Genomic DNA, 17,041 nt, shown 5'->3' with positions numbered 1-17,041 from the left:
TTCACAAACTGACTCGCCAATCATTTCTTCTTGTGACACCATAAAATGCCATTTCCACTTTTTGGCTCGCATCTTTTTTTCTTTTCTCTCTACTCTCCAGTCCTCTGTCTGGCTCCCACGGCCAATCAATGTTGCAGGTCACGACTAATCCTGTCAGAGTTCTTTGATATCAGTTAGCACGGCTCTCAGGCTGACTGGATGAGTGACTGGCTGGCTTCCTCCACGTCTGTCACTCTGGAACAATGTATTCCGCGAAGGCCACTGTCACATGTCTGCCCACATGACATCGTCGCACTCAAACACGACTGTCTGATCAATACCTATACAATACTGCAATTCTGTCCTAAGTATCATTTAACAACAACTATGACATCAAGTTACTAGGAATTATTACTGACAAATCAGTGTTTTGTGGATATGTTTTAGCAATCAGTAAAATAGGAAGAGACTGCTTTGGCAAATGTTGCCTTTCGAAAAGACTGCAACACAGAAAAGCATTTTGCTATGTTCTGACAAAATTATTCAGATTTTACAGACCATTGCATCAATGTATTCAAATGTTCTGAGCAGATGCACAGGTTTTTTTAGGTTCAACCACAGACCGCTGTCCAATATGACACAGATAAACACTTTGGGAAATAAGCCCAGAAATGGGATTTAGCAAGTACTACATGCTACCATAGATGTTTCTGGCCCCTCCTACTCAGACAGATTAGTTTGGGCATTTTACCACACAAGACACCTGACACTGGGTATATAGGGAAAGTATTTTGCTAGCTGGTGGATCCTGTGCATAGGCTATTTTTATCATTTCAGACCCATTTTAGAAATGTCATCTGTATAATAAAAGCTAATGATAAGACCATGACACGTAATTAGAATTTCAGTGCGTAAGAATTTGTCACATTAAATAGTGAGACTGCAACAAAAAACAGGACTTGTTTTGTTGACCTTTCCCTTTCCTAAGCATGTCAGGGAACTATAGTAGTCTTTTTATACCAAAACAAGTTGTAAAAACTCTTGTACAGTTCTCTCCACTGTTTTAATTTACTCTTGGGTCAAATTACATCCGGAGTTTTATCGGCTTCAGCTATGAATGGAATTTAAGTGAGTGAACACACTCAGTTTGTCTTTGTCTGCTTCATTTTTGGCAGTGATGCAAATGCAGGTGCCATATGCAGTGCAAGGCTTTCAGTTGTTAGCATTAGCCCTTAGCCATGGATGTTTTAAGTAAACGTTATTGTGCTCAATATTTTTCATATTGTCTTACTTGACTTTATTTCACTCATTTACTTGCACATTTTAATTGAACTAAGGCCGTAGTCCGGCTAAGACAGGCAATTGGACAACTTGCCGAGTCTGATTGCTGATTGTAAGCTAGTGAGTTTCCTGCTGACCTTTACGGCACAGTATGTTACGTACTTGCTGTAATACAAATTAGATTGAGCATGGCTCTTGTGGTTGCTGTGTTATGATTTTCCGTAACGTTTATATGTCGTCTCCTTCTACTTCTGGGTGAAAGACCAGGGAACGCCAGGTCTTTCACCCAACACCGGAGTAATCTCACTATGAATCTCATTATGCGGGTATGTCGGCCTGATTAAGACGAGCTAAATTTTAATCGGTGTAACGCACACATGTCAAACTCAAGGCCCAGGGGTCACATCCGGCCCGCCATACAACTGTATTTGGCCCTCGAGATAATGTGTCTTTCCTGCTCTTCCAGTGACACACATTTTTTTAGCTTTATATGTCTGGTAAATATTTTTGAGTACAAGTTGCATGTGACTACGGGCCTGTGAGTGAAATAAAAGCAGAGAAAATCACTTAATACAGATGTACTGCTGACTTCAGTGGAAAATCATTCATAAATTATTTACACTCATAATATTTAACACTTTTCTACATTGATGGTCTTTTATGAGTCCCCCAACTGATGTGTACATGACTTTGAAGCTTCTGAGGAAAAAAGGCATTAATTGTGTTCACTTATGTATCGTAACATGCTAATTTCAAATTTGATCTTCTTTATTTAATCTATACGGTTTGTTCTGAATTTGAATACTATTTGACCTCATCTGACATGTAGACTAGCGGCGCTGGGAATGAAACCCACAACCTTCCAGTTGAAACACAACTTGCTCTACCACTGACCCACCGTCGGGCTCCAACAATACCGTATTACATTTCACTAGTGATGTCCTCATGAAATGATGGTCTTTGAGAGTTTTCTGAAAGCACCATTGTGACTGTAATAAGTTCAGACAAGGCTCGTAGTTAATCGTCTATTATTATACGGTCGCATAAATGACTGCTTTCTCTTCCCCACTATGAGCAAGCGGTGCCTTGATACAGAGGTGAGAATCAACAGGTTCCCTGCCTCTTCCCAATTATACACTCAGTAGATGAAAAGAAGGTTAGAGACGAAAAGGAGGGGCAGATTTTGAAGTGCTGGGTTGTGTTATCCTCTGCCCGATGGTTTATTGATCCTTGTGGTGTCTCTCCCTCATTCTCCCTTCACAGCGTGGTGGAGTAAATTGGACTGTTTTCTTCTGCAGTGATTGACGTCTGCCTTCTGTGAGCGGTGTTGTCAAACTTGCAGTGAGATTTTTTCAACAGCCTGAAATGATTTTCTTTTCGTTCTTTTTTTTCATTCGACTCCGGCATACCCACTGAAAGTGGCACAATTGTTCTTCTGAGGTGACAAGTGTTAAGTGAAACAACCTACAGTGAGTTGTGACAACTCTGTCAACAAAAAAAAAAAAAGGGAGTGGACGACAAATGGTGCCTCTGTCACTTATTGCCCGGACTAACAAACACTGAGTATGGAATCACGCCTGACAGGAAACCTTTTATGTTTGAAAAGACAAAAAAACAAAAACGAGAAGTGCTAAGAATGACACGGAGCTGCTTTGTGATTCTGACCTTTGTTTGTGTGTCTCTGTGTGCAGACTACGAGGCACTGCAAGCTACAGGAATCATGTCAGAACATTACAAACAGCATTGTCATATCATGAATTGCCTCCGCCTCTGTTACTGCCCTTTTCAACGATAGATGAATGTATTTAAATTGACTTTTAAACTCATTATGGTCTAGCGAATCCAAAATTGATTGGGTTTAAAGTAGTAAAAAGCAAAGTCATTCTGCAGTTCTATATTCTTTATTTTCAGGAGTTGCTGTACTGTTACTGGTTGTTGCCACTAGCGGGTGCTGTGAGAAGGGAGTAAATAAAGAATGTGCAAGACTCAAAACGTGTATAATAGTATCCATGTCTAATAACATCCAACAAACTAGAGAATTGATGTTTATGCAAAAATGTTTTCATTCAAAGAAAGTTTTTGTTCAAAGAAAACAAACCCCATTCTCCATCTAGGATTTTTGAAGCATGACTAAATGCCAGCCTCATCACCTTTTTGGTGCCTTGTTAAATCACTCATCATGAAACTATTCTCTCCGGATGGTCGTGTGTGAATTCATATTTCAACATCTCCATTTTTAATCTGTTTCTTATCCCAATTTTTTTTGCTGAAAACCTGCACATTGGCAATTAAAAATGACATTTTGGTCTGATCGCCATTGAAATATATGCACCATAATTAAACTCTAATTATATCTCTCTAATGCTCTTTCACATCCACTGAGAAATAAACTACTGGCAAATATAATACATATGTATATATGTATATATATATATATATATATATATATATATATATATATATATATATATATATATACATATATATACATATATATATAAATATACATATGTATATATATATATATATACATATGTATATGTATACACATCTATATCTATCTATATATATATACATGTATATATGTATATGTATATATATATACATATGCATATTTATTTATATATATATATACATATGCATATGTATATATGTATACATATACATATGTATATATATATATATATATATATATACTCAGAAACTGAGATGAAGGTGATGCGAACACCACTGAGAAAAAAAGTGTGTAATGAAATATACCCAGACTTTATCCTCCTACTTTATCAAATTTCCCCAGGGTGTACTTTGTATTGTGGATTTTGAGCAGGTAGAAGCTTCAAGCATTATGGTTTAAGGTCACTATACACTAATGGGTATAAGCCATCACTGTCCTGATACGGCTGACTTTTAGCAGTCAGAAAGAAGTGAGGTCAAAATTGCATTGCATTGCTGTAAAACGTTAATGTTAACTGTTAAGCTACAGCCACACTATTACAGTTTCATTTGGACTTGGCTTTTTCAAATTGTGTTTCCTCCACATAAACATGACAGCTTACACCTAAAAATGCATATCAGACCACGTGACTACTCAGGTACACAAAGCCTGTGTGTGTTGCAATTGTGATCAGGTGAGCTTTCACGGTTTATTCCATTCACTAGACTGGTGATGGAAGTGAGGAAGCAAAAACCAGTCTGAAAACAAGGACATATTTTCTTGCATTTGCTTCCTGAGTCCATCTAAGTTAGAAAATGTATATTGTTCATATAGTCTTAGTTTATGTATAATAAGAGGAACACAGCTTAGGCAGGGCCACACGGTGGTGTAGTGGTTAGCACTCTCGCCTTGCAGCGAGAAGACCCGGGTTCGAGCCCCGGTTGGAACAAGGGCCTTTCTGCATGGAGTTTGCATGTTCTCCCCGTGTGTGCGTGGGTTCTCTCCGGGTTCTCCGGCTTCCTCCCACAGTCCAAAAACATGCAATGTGGGGATTAGGTCAATCTAAATTGACCATAGGAGTGAGTGTGAGAGTGAATGGTTGTTTGTCTCTATCTGTGTGTGGCCCTGCGATGGACCGGCGAACTGTCCAGGGTGTGCCCCGCCTATCGCCCGATGTAGCTGAGATTGGCACAGCACCCCCCGCGACCCTCTGGTGGAGGATAAAGCGGTAGATGATGACTGACTGACATCTTAGGCAGCATAGGTTATTAAAAATGAAAAAGTCTAATCGCGTGTGTGTTGGAGGCATCAACTGAAGCGCTTTTCATTCACTTTCATCAACTGTTGTCGAACTACACTGTTGGTGTGCTGAGCAATGTTCAACGTTATGCAAATGTAACTAACTGCCAACTAATCGAATAACTTAGCTCCCAATGTCAGACAAAGTGCACCCAACAGTGGTGGACATGGCAGCCATCACGTCACCGTGACCCAGGCACGCCCACCGTCAAGTGTTGTTTTACCTTTGAGGGTCACAGGGGAACCTGGAATCAGATACTTTCCCAGGGTGGACAGGTCACCAGTCTCCCAGGACCCAATTTATTCAGAGAGGAAGAACCATTCACATTCACAACTACAGTCAATTTACAGTCTAAAACATCATTTGAATGATTAAGAACTCTCAAGCTTGCATTTTGTTTGAGACCCTCCTTGTCAAACGGCCTCATACTGCTGACTCAATTCTTGACCTACCTCCTCTTATCAAATGGAAACCACTACTTCATCAGCCAAATACCAGAGATTGTTGAACATCCCCAGAGCTAAATCAGCAGCAAACATGTCTTAACTTAACCTGCCACTCTGCCACACACATTCTTCAGACTGTTGATTAAGGGATCTGAGGTTATAAACTCCACTTTCTTCGCACATCTCTTTCCCGTCCAAGCATTGCTTGACTATTTATCTCTAAAGTGAGATGTCCTCAGTTGATTTGAGTGTGCGTTCCACACACACACCATCAGAGGATGACCTAACGCAGTAATCTGTGCACTGACGTCCTGCGAATGAAACTGATTTTTAATTACAGAGGCATAAAGTTCTTGCTCGTCAGCGTTCATCCAGCCATTTGGTAAAACGTGGCTCACGATCAGCTAATGAGAGCCTTTAGCAGACTCATTAGTTAAAACAAAAGAAACATTGTGGCATAATAATACAACAATAATCCAGGTCTGATTCTTCCTCCTGCCTGTACACCACACCCTGACCAACGTGATATCTCTACATTTAAATGAACGTTTTCTCTTATAAATGATCCCAAAAATGCCTATAATGCAATTTATTGCACCAGCAACTGGTGCACCATGTATTCATTTCAATGATGAGATCATCCATTTAGATGCACAGCGTAGTTTCCCAAAGTGTGCACTGTCCACAATCAGCCGCGCTTGTTGTGATAAATCACTGGGTGAAGTCAAACTCTCCAGAACCAAGACTGTGACCACCATTAATCAGCACAGGACAGATTATTACCTGTCCTCCATCCATCTTTAGCTGGTGACATTACAGGGTCTAAACAAACAATGGTGTGCTGGTTTTTATCCAGAACATGCAGCACGATATGAGACAGTGGTCGTCTTGCTATGGAATTTCGGTTGGAGAGTAAATAGTCTGCTGGTTTATTTCTATTCCTGCTGCAAATCAGAAAGATATTACATTATTACAATACATGTCATTTAGCAGACACTTTTATCCAAAGCCACTTATTTAAACATTGTATATGTATATGTATTTGCAAATGTGTTAGTAAAGGAAGATTAGATAATGGAATTTGAAGACATTTTTATTGAATGAAATGTCTGATCATTGGAGAGCAGTGTATACTCATTTCCAGGACTCGGAATTGAGCACTGATTTTCATGACTAATGACTCAACTCTGAATTTTTTTTTTTTTTTTGTGTAATGACCCTTGATCAATTTAGCACACAATATGTGTTCTATTATGGTGTGGTGGTTGTATGGTTGTTCTTTCAAGTGTCCAGGGGAAGCAACAGAAGTCACATTCATTTAAATCATACACCTTGCGTGCATAGACTGTACACTAAACTCCAGTGAACCCTTTGCACAGCAGCCATTTGGACAATCACAGGTCTAAATAATCCAATGAATAATGGCTGAGTTCCATTTTGCCTTATCAGTTTCTGGGTCTGTGCTGGTTCACTGTCCATATGTCCCGACACTGATGAACTGAATAGAGCCAGAATGTGATCAGTAACACACGTGTTGTTCCTGATGAAATGGCTTCTGTACAAATGGCCCTTTACGCACTATAAATCTGCTCTTTGTTGTTGGGTTTAATATAAAATGTCATTTATATGCCAGGTCTGTATTGATCAGTTTAGGCTTTGTTGGATTCAACTGAGACTCAACCTCAGTAATATGGACTCATGTCATCAGGAGACGTTGACGTGAACACAAGGGACGAGTGTGATCATAAAGTTTATTCACGGGAGTTGGTTTTGACTAACAAGGGTCTCTTTGCTTGTCCTGCAGCATCTCCAACTGTCCCGCCGCTGCACTCGGAGCATTTCAAACCATGTCAGGAAAAAGACCTGGCTTATTGCCTAAATGGGGGAGAATGCTTTGTCATCGAAACGCTCAGCGGGCCCCACAACCACTGCAAGTAAGTCATTATTTAAATCTTCCATTCATATATTATGTATTTTCTTTGCCCTGCTTTTCCTCCTCTTCTGCTTCCTGCTTCTAAGAGCATCCAGTAGGAAGGCCTGTGGGGCTACTTTATATGCTTGGCTATTATGAGACTCTGTTGGACTCCCTAAATTATATACTGGAGACTTTGGATTACAGACTTTTGTCAGCAAATGTGATATTGTCTGATTTATTCTACTTGGCGCTTGTCCACTACAGAGTCCCGGCACAGCTCGTCTTGGCACAGCGTGCCTCGGCACGTTTGTTTTGCTTATCCATTAGCGATAGTACCTATTACTTGTTTTGGTACCTGCTCTTGTGAGATTCTCTGAGTCGATACCCTACGTGACTTTGTCATGAGTACGACATAACGACGCAAGAATCTTACCGAACAATGTCGAACTGTAGATCAGTTAAAAAGACTTAAATATCCTGAAAACCCCAGTTAATCTCCAACATTTAGCAAGGAAATGTCGCATCACAACCCCTTCCACTTTATTTCAGTTCAGTGACCGTGTCGGAATCCAATGATTCAGTTACACTGAAAACAATTACAAATCACTAGTCACTGGCTTGTGTGTTCAGTCGTGCTATGATGACTCCACCCACAATGAGGACGTTTTATTATAATGGAAAACCATGTCAAACTGTGTAATGTCGAGCCGTGGCGAGACCTGCCAAGACCTGCTGGGAGTGTGTAGTAGACAAGTGCCATTTTAATTATTCATTTAAATCTAAATTGAATTCATTTTTAAATATTTCTATTATTTTGGCCAAGACAGGAACCAGAAATGAAAAATATCCCAGTGTGTCTTTGTTTGCCCCAGATTCAAGAACAGAGCTCATGGGCACTTTGCCCATTCAAATGTGTGGCCTTTTACTAATGAAGTCCCAGAACAACTTTTCCACAATCTAACCGCAGGAATTCCACCCGTCCTATTTTTCAAAGAGTCAGATTTGTTTTCCTTTTTCTTCTTCCGTGGGCTTCAAGTGTACATCCGTATGCACGCACACGTGCACTTACATGTACGTGTTCGCACGAACATGTGCGCGGTAATTAGAATGTGTTCAGGACTGCGAATGAAATGGATCAGCAACAATGCAGTGAAGCATGTGCACACGAGCGCTCATTGGTGCACATGTGCACATTTTGTTGTGTTAATACATTTGCATTACAGGTAGTCCTCTGATACTGCATGCTGTGGCCAAATTATATATATATATATATAAAAAACTGCATTCAGTGTTTGCAAAGGTCTGCGGCTACACCAGTCTACATACTCTGCTTGCTCACATATTCACTTGGTGCTTACTGCTCAAGCCTGTGGGGGGCAGTGTTGTGATCTGAGGTTACTTCAGTTCCCCGAGTCTTGGTTCAGTAATGATATGTGCACAGAACAAATGAGGTCAGCTGGGTATTCAAATATACTGAATGACCAGTTTCATCAGGCTCAATTTATGAAACGACGGCTTTGGGAGAATGAGTCATCATTTTCACACATGGATTGGCCAGCACAGAGTCCAGAACCTCATTCAGAATCTATCTATCTATCTGTCTATCTATCTATCTGCGACACAGGATTGTAGACATCTGAGGTGTTGATGTACTCCTCCACACTCATTACTGTTGCCATGACAACATATTATGTGAACAAGCATAGCTGCTATGGAGCGAAGGTTTGCGGCCTTGAACATACTCCCTGTGTGTGTGTGTGTGTGTGTTTGTGCTGAGGGATAGAGGAGGGAGAGACCAAGTTGATCTCTGCTGCTTAATTGTGTGGCAATAAGCTCTCTAAAGGAAAGATATGGGCCATCAAACAATATGGCATCCACTCTGAAACTGAATAACATCTGGTATGATAGAGCAGTAAAACTATCAAGTGCTTTTAATGCTTTGGAGGATAACATTTAGAGTTTAGGATGGGTAATATTTTACATTTTGTGTCATAGAAATTAAACTGGTGAATCTATTTTTTTATTTTTTTTAAACCGACCGTTTCATTTAATAATGTATTATTATTATTATTATTATTAATGTGAAAATGATTTACGTCTAAAATAATTAAATAAACACTTATTTACTTTTTTGATATGCAGGTAGGCATTAATCTTAATAAACAAATAACAGTGGCATTTTTTTACTCCAGCACAGTAATGATGTATACTCTGATGTAATGTGTTTAGGACCAAACAGGCTGTAAATGTATAACAAATGATGCTACAGTGTGGCTCAATTTTTCCCCATTAAACACCTGAATTGCTCCCCAAATGAATTAATTTTTATTTGGTGGATGATTTTTTTTTTTCTTTGCACTGATTCACGTCAAAAACGCTCGCTTAAATATCAAGTGCAATTCCCAACCACTTGTGAAACAAGGTCAGGAATGTGCCTCCGAGGGCTTCTGTCACACTGTCAGTGTACAATGATGTTGTTTGTCAACCTACAGCGATGGATGCTGAGAGGGGAAGGATTTAATATGAGTCATGAGGACTGACACACACACACACACACACACACACATGCTCACTGCTTTAGGCAACATCAGACATTCAATCATTAGTGCTCAGCTAACCAGTAAATTAGTCAGTGTACTAAGATAATATGTTCAGCAAACGGCAGGAGGCCAAGACACTTGGATATAAAAACACTAGATGCTAAATTTGATAAATACATCTTATGGTTTTCTGGCTTCTTTTGTCTGTTTGGCCAGATTTGGACAGAATGTTCTTCGATGTATCTTATGTGGTAGAAATGATTAGTGTTAATGATCTGAATCAGAATGTGGTTCCAGGATTTTTCTGAAATGATCGTTAACTTTGCGAGATAGGGAAAACTGTGTGACACAGGTACTCTCTTTGATTTTGTTTTGACTCCCTGGATAAATAATCTGCACATTTCCTAATCACCTCAGTTGTTTTTGTTTGTATTACGCTTCACCTCCTTGCCACTGCTTATTCATTTTGATGTCTGAGATATTAGGTATTTGATTTGTTTTTAAATCTAATGCCCACTGCCAAGGTGACTGGGCACAGAGCATCTCCCTTCAGTCTCAGTGACAACAGGGGCCACGTCTAAGCCCCGTCTCGTTTGCTGTCTGTCGAGAGGCATCTTCTGATTGATGGAAAGTCAATCTCACCTGGCGGGTGAAGGCGGCGGGGGTCCAGTAAAAGATCTGGCCAGCAGGGGCTGACACAGATACTGCCTCGAGGGCAGAACCAGATATACGACACATACAGAAACCTTGGTGCAGCCTGTGTGTTACAAGCTCGTACGAGGATAACAGAGAAAGTGAGGTAAAGGTCTTTCAGTGTGATGAATGTGCTACGATCTGTCAGCCTCTCATCGCACAAAGATTTGAATTTACCGTAAATTTCGGCCTTTTGAGCGCACCGGACTGCAAGCCGCACCAGCTAAATTTGAAAAGAAAATAAACTTTGTACATATATACGCCGCAGGTTTTCATGTTATAACCAGTAGCGGCGCCAGGATTCAATCTCTTATCAAAGGAGTTTGTTAATGAGTGTATGGTTGTAACATGAGATACTTACATTTTCGTTGTTGTTTTTATTAAAACAACGTAATTTAAACACGGGGTGAACATGCCTGCATGTTTAGAAAATAAAACAGCACCGATACGCTATCAACATGCCTGGTTAGAAAAGAAACACTGCACCAACGCGACAGTAACACGCCTGGTTAGAAAAGAAAACACTTTATTCTACCAGAAAAGTCATTGGTCGCCATCTTCATCTTCTTCTTGCGCACTAAAGCCACTGAAGTCTTCATCTTCAGCGCATAATCTTTCCCCGCGTCCGTCTCACTTTTGCGTTTACTGCTCGAGAGTGCCCCCCGGTGGCCGAAATGTACGGTAACTGGTTAATAGAACATGACTGGAGATATTTGAGAGGAGTCGATAATGGCTAACAGCAAATTTAAGGTCTTTGTTGCTAGGTTGAAGTGCTTCATTCCCCAGAAATTACACAAATATGTCTCTTTTGTCCCTTCAACCTTCTTATATTTAAATCATCATATTTAAGACAAAAGCCATTACAACTGAGAACCTGAGGAAATATTGAGCTCTCAAAGTGACGGCGTCATCGCCAACGTTAAAAAAGTCAGCTACAGACTTTTCACAAGAAGCAGATTTATTCCCAATAAGATCATTTGCTCTCTCTTCTTCACATATACTGTATTTCAGACACTGGTATAGCCAAATTACATTAAGATTGAGTTCTGATCTGCTCTCTACATCTAATCTAATCGGTGTTAACAAAGAAAATAAAAGCCATTTTAAAAGATGTTAATTTAAGACAAACTTGTTTTACAATCCTGATCCTCATCCTCTGGCCTGTCGCTCTGGACTCCTGCTTCTTTCCTTCACTGGTTGAGCTCGGGGACCAGACACATGTGACACCAGATTGACTTGGACATCGCGGGTGGAAAAGAGTTGCCGCTCAGTGGAATAACCAACATTAACTTCCCTGCTCGTACACACATACACACACAGGCAAGCCAATTAGCAAGAAGCATGCATGGATTTCAAACTATGGCAGCAATATCACACATCTAAGCTGTTGGTAAACAAGGAGATTAAAGCCAAATGAAAAAGGAACAGACACCTGAAGCTTCAGGGAGGAGATGGAGCCATATGTTGTGGTGCATAATACCACCTTATCCAATATTAATTAAACTGCTCTTCTGCAAAATGGCACCTAATCAATATTGCTTTTTCTGAAGATGAAATACAATGTCCTTTTGTTTTTTTTCCAAGTGGTATGTTGCTCCACTTATTCATATTCTCATTAAGATTCCATTTGTTTTTTGATGATCACAACAGCGGTTGACAAGTATTTGATGTGAACTTAAGCCTCGGGGTGGAGAGGTGGTGGCAGCATGTACTGCACCGAACGGCAGATGTTTGCAGGTCAAGATCAAACGTTGCACTTGTTGGAGTGTGTTAGAATGAGACGACGACGCCTTTGATATGTTTGATACAGTTTGTTTTAATGTTGACCTGATGACAAATAATGTCAATTATTCTTACACTCTGTGACCTTTAAAGTGTGTAAAATGATAAATTATGTGTGTTTGACAGCGACATTGTCAAATTAGAATAATTAAAAAAGTTGCCAAGTGTTTAAAATTTTGCTTTCAAATAATGACACATGTTGCTTAATGGGGGACCTCACTTTTAGTCAGTGTTTGAACAGAATATGGTTCTTTTAATTGTGAGGAGTCAGCATAACTCCTCCTCATGAATTTGTCACTTTAGACACGCCCCCTGAATTAAAAAGAAACATTAAAAAAACAGTTTTCAGTCTGTAATCCATAATCCTTTAATTGTTTTACATGTCTCTGTCTATAATGTGTGAAAATGTAGAGGATAAACTCTACATTTACTTTTCACACACTTTAAGTACAGTTAAAAAGTCACGGTTATTTCAGTCGTATAATTGTTTTGTTTTTTTTATGATTAGTTTTTAATATGCAGCCTGGTTCAAGCTGTGAAACACAACTACAATGATGTGTAACTTCCTTGAAGCAACTTTCACCCAGCTTTAGCCTTAATCTGCAACGCCAAACATCTCCCAACATGCAAATCATTAATTCATTGCTCACTTGTCACACAATAAAGGAACAAAATGCTGGGGGGGGGATGAACAAACTCAGAAATAACAATAACACATTTTCTCTCAGTGAGAGAATGTCACTCTCCAAGGTTCTGATGTTTCCCCTGTGGGGTTTTGGAAGACAGTACACAAAAACCAAACACGCGTCTCTTGCCCATAGAGACCCTTCGCTATTCCAGTGGTGAGCAGGTGAAGGGATATGTGCTGGGGTCATTGCATTCCAAGCAATATTGTCTCTGACAGCAGGGATTTACCTTGACAGGGGGAAAGCCTCTGGGGTGAAGGTGTGCCAAATGCCCGCCATATAGAATTCTAAAGTGCACATTTGTGTCCGTGTGTCTTAAGAGAAAACCAAAATGTGATCTCTCCCTGCTTCGACGATTAACCGGTGTCAAATTTGAATAAAAATACAATGAATTCATTTTGAACGTCCTCTGATCTGTGCAATAGAAAAACAAAATACATACATAATGGAACTGATTCATGTCTTCAAGTTCTCAACCTTGTGTTTAAATACCAAGTAGTTCATATTTGTAATGGTGTAGTAATGCTGCATCACATTTCAAATTGATCTCAGTAAATATTGAACTCAAGCTCAACCGTAAACTTTCTTTTTTTCTCAAGTACCTATTCTCCTTCTTTTGTCCTGTTTTTTTTTTTGTTTATGTTTTTTTTTTTTATTTCTCCTCACCCCGCATCACCTTTCTTCTATTTTCTCTATGTGTGTCTCTTCCTATATCTCTCTCTAGCTCAACCCTCATCGCCATCTGTGCGATAATAATGCCACACTGGTGGGAGTTCGACTTGTGTCTCAGTGACGGTAATAAACGGGGCTGATGCTGTGGCATGCGTTCACAGTGTGAGAAAATTAAACCGATAAGAGACTGCACATTGTGGCTAGAAGAAGCTGCTGCTACCGGAGAACGAATCCTCCAGGATGCAAAGAGCACTCAGCATGGGTATGGAAAACAGAAGCTGAGGGGGAGGCAAAGGAAGGGAGGATGAAGAATGCAAATCAGGGAACAGGAGATGAGATTGTTTTTCATGGTGACATGGCCATTGGGAGGACTTGAGACTGTGAGCAATGGCAGTCAAACGTCAGCATGTCAACACGGGCTGATTTAATTAGCACACAATGAAGGCTTGATGATTCGTTGGCAGCTTAATCACTGTGTTATTTAAAGGGAAGTCAGTTTGGTGTTTAGGGATTCAGCCATCATTTTCTCTTTTGTAAAACCTTATTATTGATTTATATTGTTTTTTTTTTGTTTGTTTTTTTTCATCTTGTGCTTTAATAGAAAAAAAAAAGCAAATGCAGCAGTGGTCTGTTTACTTAGCTTAAAGTGTGTTTTTTTTTTTTTCTTTTGCACTAACAGTAAATTAGCAAGCAGTTATCCAGCTCAATAGAGCATTGTGTCTATTTTAGCCAATTTCTTTGGTTTTGCAGTACAAATACTTTTTTCCTGGTTTGGTCTCACTGCTCTTAATAAGCACAAGTTAAACCCGCTGTATTTTGTTAGCCCGACATTATACAGCTGAGATACAAAGTTAATGACTGTCTGGGGAGCCAAGCTGGCTCAGTCTGAGGAAATGGAGCCAAAGCTTAAAGTACTGACTTCTCATCAGCAGCAGACAGACTCTGTGACATTCAGCTCATTTATTCCTTTATATATAAGTCCTTGAGGTGGCCGATTGTGTGGTGGTTAGAAGTGGTGCCTTAGAGCAAAAGGATTATTGGTTTTGAAACCTGGGTTGACTGGGACCTTTTTGTGTGGAGTTTGTATGTTCTTCCTCCTACAGTCTAAAGACATACAGGTTGGGGTTTAATCTGGAACTCTGCAATATATTAGGACATAAAATGACTAGTATAATGCATCAGAGATTATGGAAACTTGTTAATTTTTTGTAAAAAATATAGCACTACAATATACAGAGGTTGTTAAATGGTTAAAAAAATAAATTATACATGTTGTAGAAAAGTAATTGAACATTTTGAAGAGTTACTGCATGGATGAGGGGCAGAATAGCATGCTTAAAAACATGTCACAAGTCAAAAACAGAAAAGGAAGAGAAGTGAATTATCCAGACACAATTAACCAGATAGAACAGTGAAAGGTAACTGGAAAATACCACATTGTCGTCCTGTTTGCTTGTCCTATAAAAGGCTGTCAATCATGTAACTCACTAGCAAATTCAATCAATCAATTTCAGATTAAGCCCAGATGAAATATTTCACTTTGAAGGTTAATTGTTGGCTCAAACCCTGTATTTCCATTTTCATTGTATAATGTATTTTTACATAAAGGAGCCCAACAAGGGACTGGAGTTGCAAATTACCAATTAATATACAGTAAACCCCTTGGGCAGCGCATCAGCGCCATGCTCTGTATTGGATAAATAAACTGCATTGTTACTTTTAAATAAATAAAAAAAAATGTAAATGGCCAGCGATGTCATTATTTTCAGTGCTGCAGAGTTTGCAAACTAAAACTAAGCCAGAAACCTTCCCATTTGTCAGGCATATCCAAGACAGTTGCTTTCTCTTTGAACAAAAACAGAGGCTAGTGTGGATGGAGCCTACACTGAGTGCACTGTATGTGTTAATGTGAGCATGATTGGTAGCTTGCCTCTGTGTGTTGAGCTCCATGATAGGCTGCTGACCTGTCCAGGGTGTAATCTGCGTCTCGCCCAGTGTCAACCGGGATTGGCTCCGGCTCCCCTCACCACTGTCAAAGGATAAGTGATAAAGATGATGGATGTCCAGACGGTGTGGCCCCCAAACATTGTCCTGACATAAAAAGTAGTCGCAGGAACAAGTGACTTATTACGACCCATAGTTATCTTTTTACTGTGAAACGACACCTTGTTGTGTGAGAACACACTGGTCTCATCAGATAACAGCTGTCGTTATTTTAACAGGATCAAAGCAGGGCATATGATAATTATACTGCATGTAATGGCCTACGTTTTTGAAGGGCGGAGGTCAGGTTGGATGGACAACAAAACAACACAGTAACAAAGGAGCTCCAGTTTGTTTCCAGCTGATGGTCTACATTTATTTCAATCATGACTTTAATTATTGTATAACCTTAACCTGGTGTTTGTTATTTCAACAATGAGGATTCAAGTCAGTACTTATTTTAACCCAAATGTGTGACTTTTCTCAAGGCAAAGGTGTATCAGTAGTAAAGTGACTGGAAGTCTGAGGGTTTGATTCCCGGCTTCGCTTGTCCCTGGGGAAGACGTGTGCATGTTGATCTGTGTATCATCAGCGTAACAATGGACGTTAATTCCATAAATCCAGATGATATGACAGAGAGGAAAAAGTAGAGGTCCAAGGACAGACCCCTGAGGCACTCCATCCTTCATTGTACATTGATGTGACAGATATAAATCAAGTAAGACTTGGGCCAGAGATGCCAAAATAATTTTCAAGATTGCTGGGTTCATTTGTGTCAAATGCTGCACTAAGATCCAAAAGCAAGATGTGGAGTTAGCATTAATGTTTGGGAGTAGGTCATTTACTGCTCTCGTAAGTGCTGTTTCTGTAGAATGGCGAGCCCTGAAAGCAGACTGGAGGGGTTCAACAAAGGTAGTTATTTGCTAAATGAGTTGTGAGTTTCTGGACACCCTCTCTAGAACTTTGGAGAAGAAAGGCCTATAGTTACTTAACACCCCTGGATCAAGAAGGCTTTTTCTTGAGTAAAGGGTTTAATTACTGCATCTTGAAAGTTTGGAGGAACCTCACCCGATCCATGTGATAGATTAACAATGTTCAGCATTATGGGTCCCAGAGACAACCAGAGATCCATAAACAGATAAACTGGAAGAGGATCCAATCGGCAAGTTGTAGGTTTTGATGCTGAAAGTAGTTCCGATAATGTCACAAGGGGGATCATGTCGAAGATACTAAAATCTATGAATGGCTGGGAGCATTGAATGGTTGCTGTACATTCAATCTCACATTTGTAGCTGAAGATGAGGAGGTAATCTTGAATCTAGTCTTCTTA

At 39.8% G+C, this 17,041-nt stretch overlaps 1 protein-coding gene across 2 annotated transcripts in view; it reads left to right on the top strand.

The window, feature by feature from the left end:
- Window positions 1-17,041, top strand: part of LOC122782002 (pro-neuregulin-3, membrane-bound isoform) — a 389,177-nt gene that overhangs the window by 232,313 nt on the left and 139,823 nt on the right. For both annotated transcript variants that reach the window (XM_044046167.1, XM_044046166.1), the window contains exon 2: window positions 7,245-7,374. In XM_044046167.1, the coding sequence (XP_043902102.1) occupies window positions 7,245-7,374 (130 nt within the window). The remainder of the gene's footprint in view (window positions 1-7,244; window positions 7,375-17,041) is intronic.

This window comes from Solea senegalensis, linkage group LG15, assembly GCF_019176455.1.
Source record: "Solea senegalensis isolate Sse05_10M linkage group LG15, IFAPA_SoseM_1, whole genome shotgun sequence".
Taxonomy (NCBI): domain Eukaryota; kingdom Metazoa; phylum Chordata; class Actinopteri; order Pleuronectiformes; family Soleidae; genus Solea; species Solea senegalensis.
The sequence above is the reverse complement of the archived record's forward strand: the minus strand, read 5'-3'. Positions and strand labels throughout refer to the sequence as shown.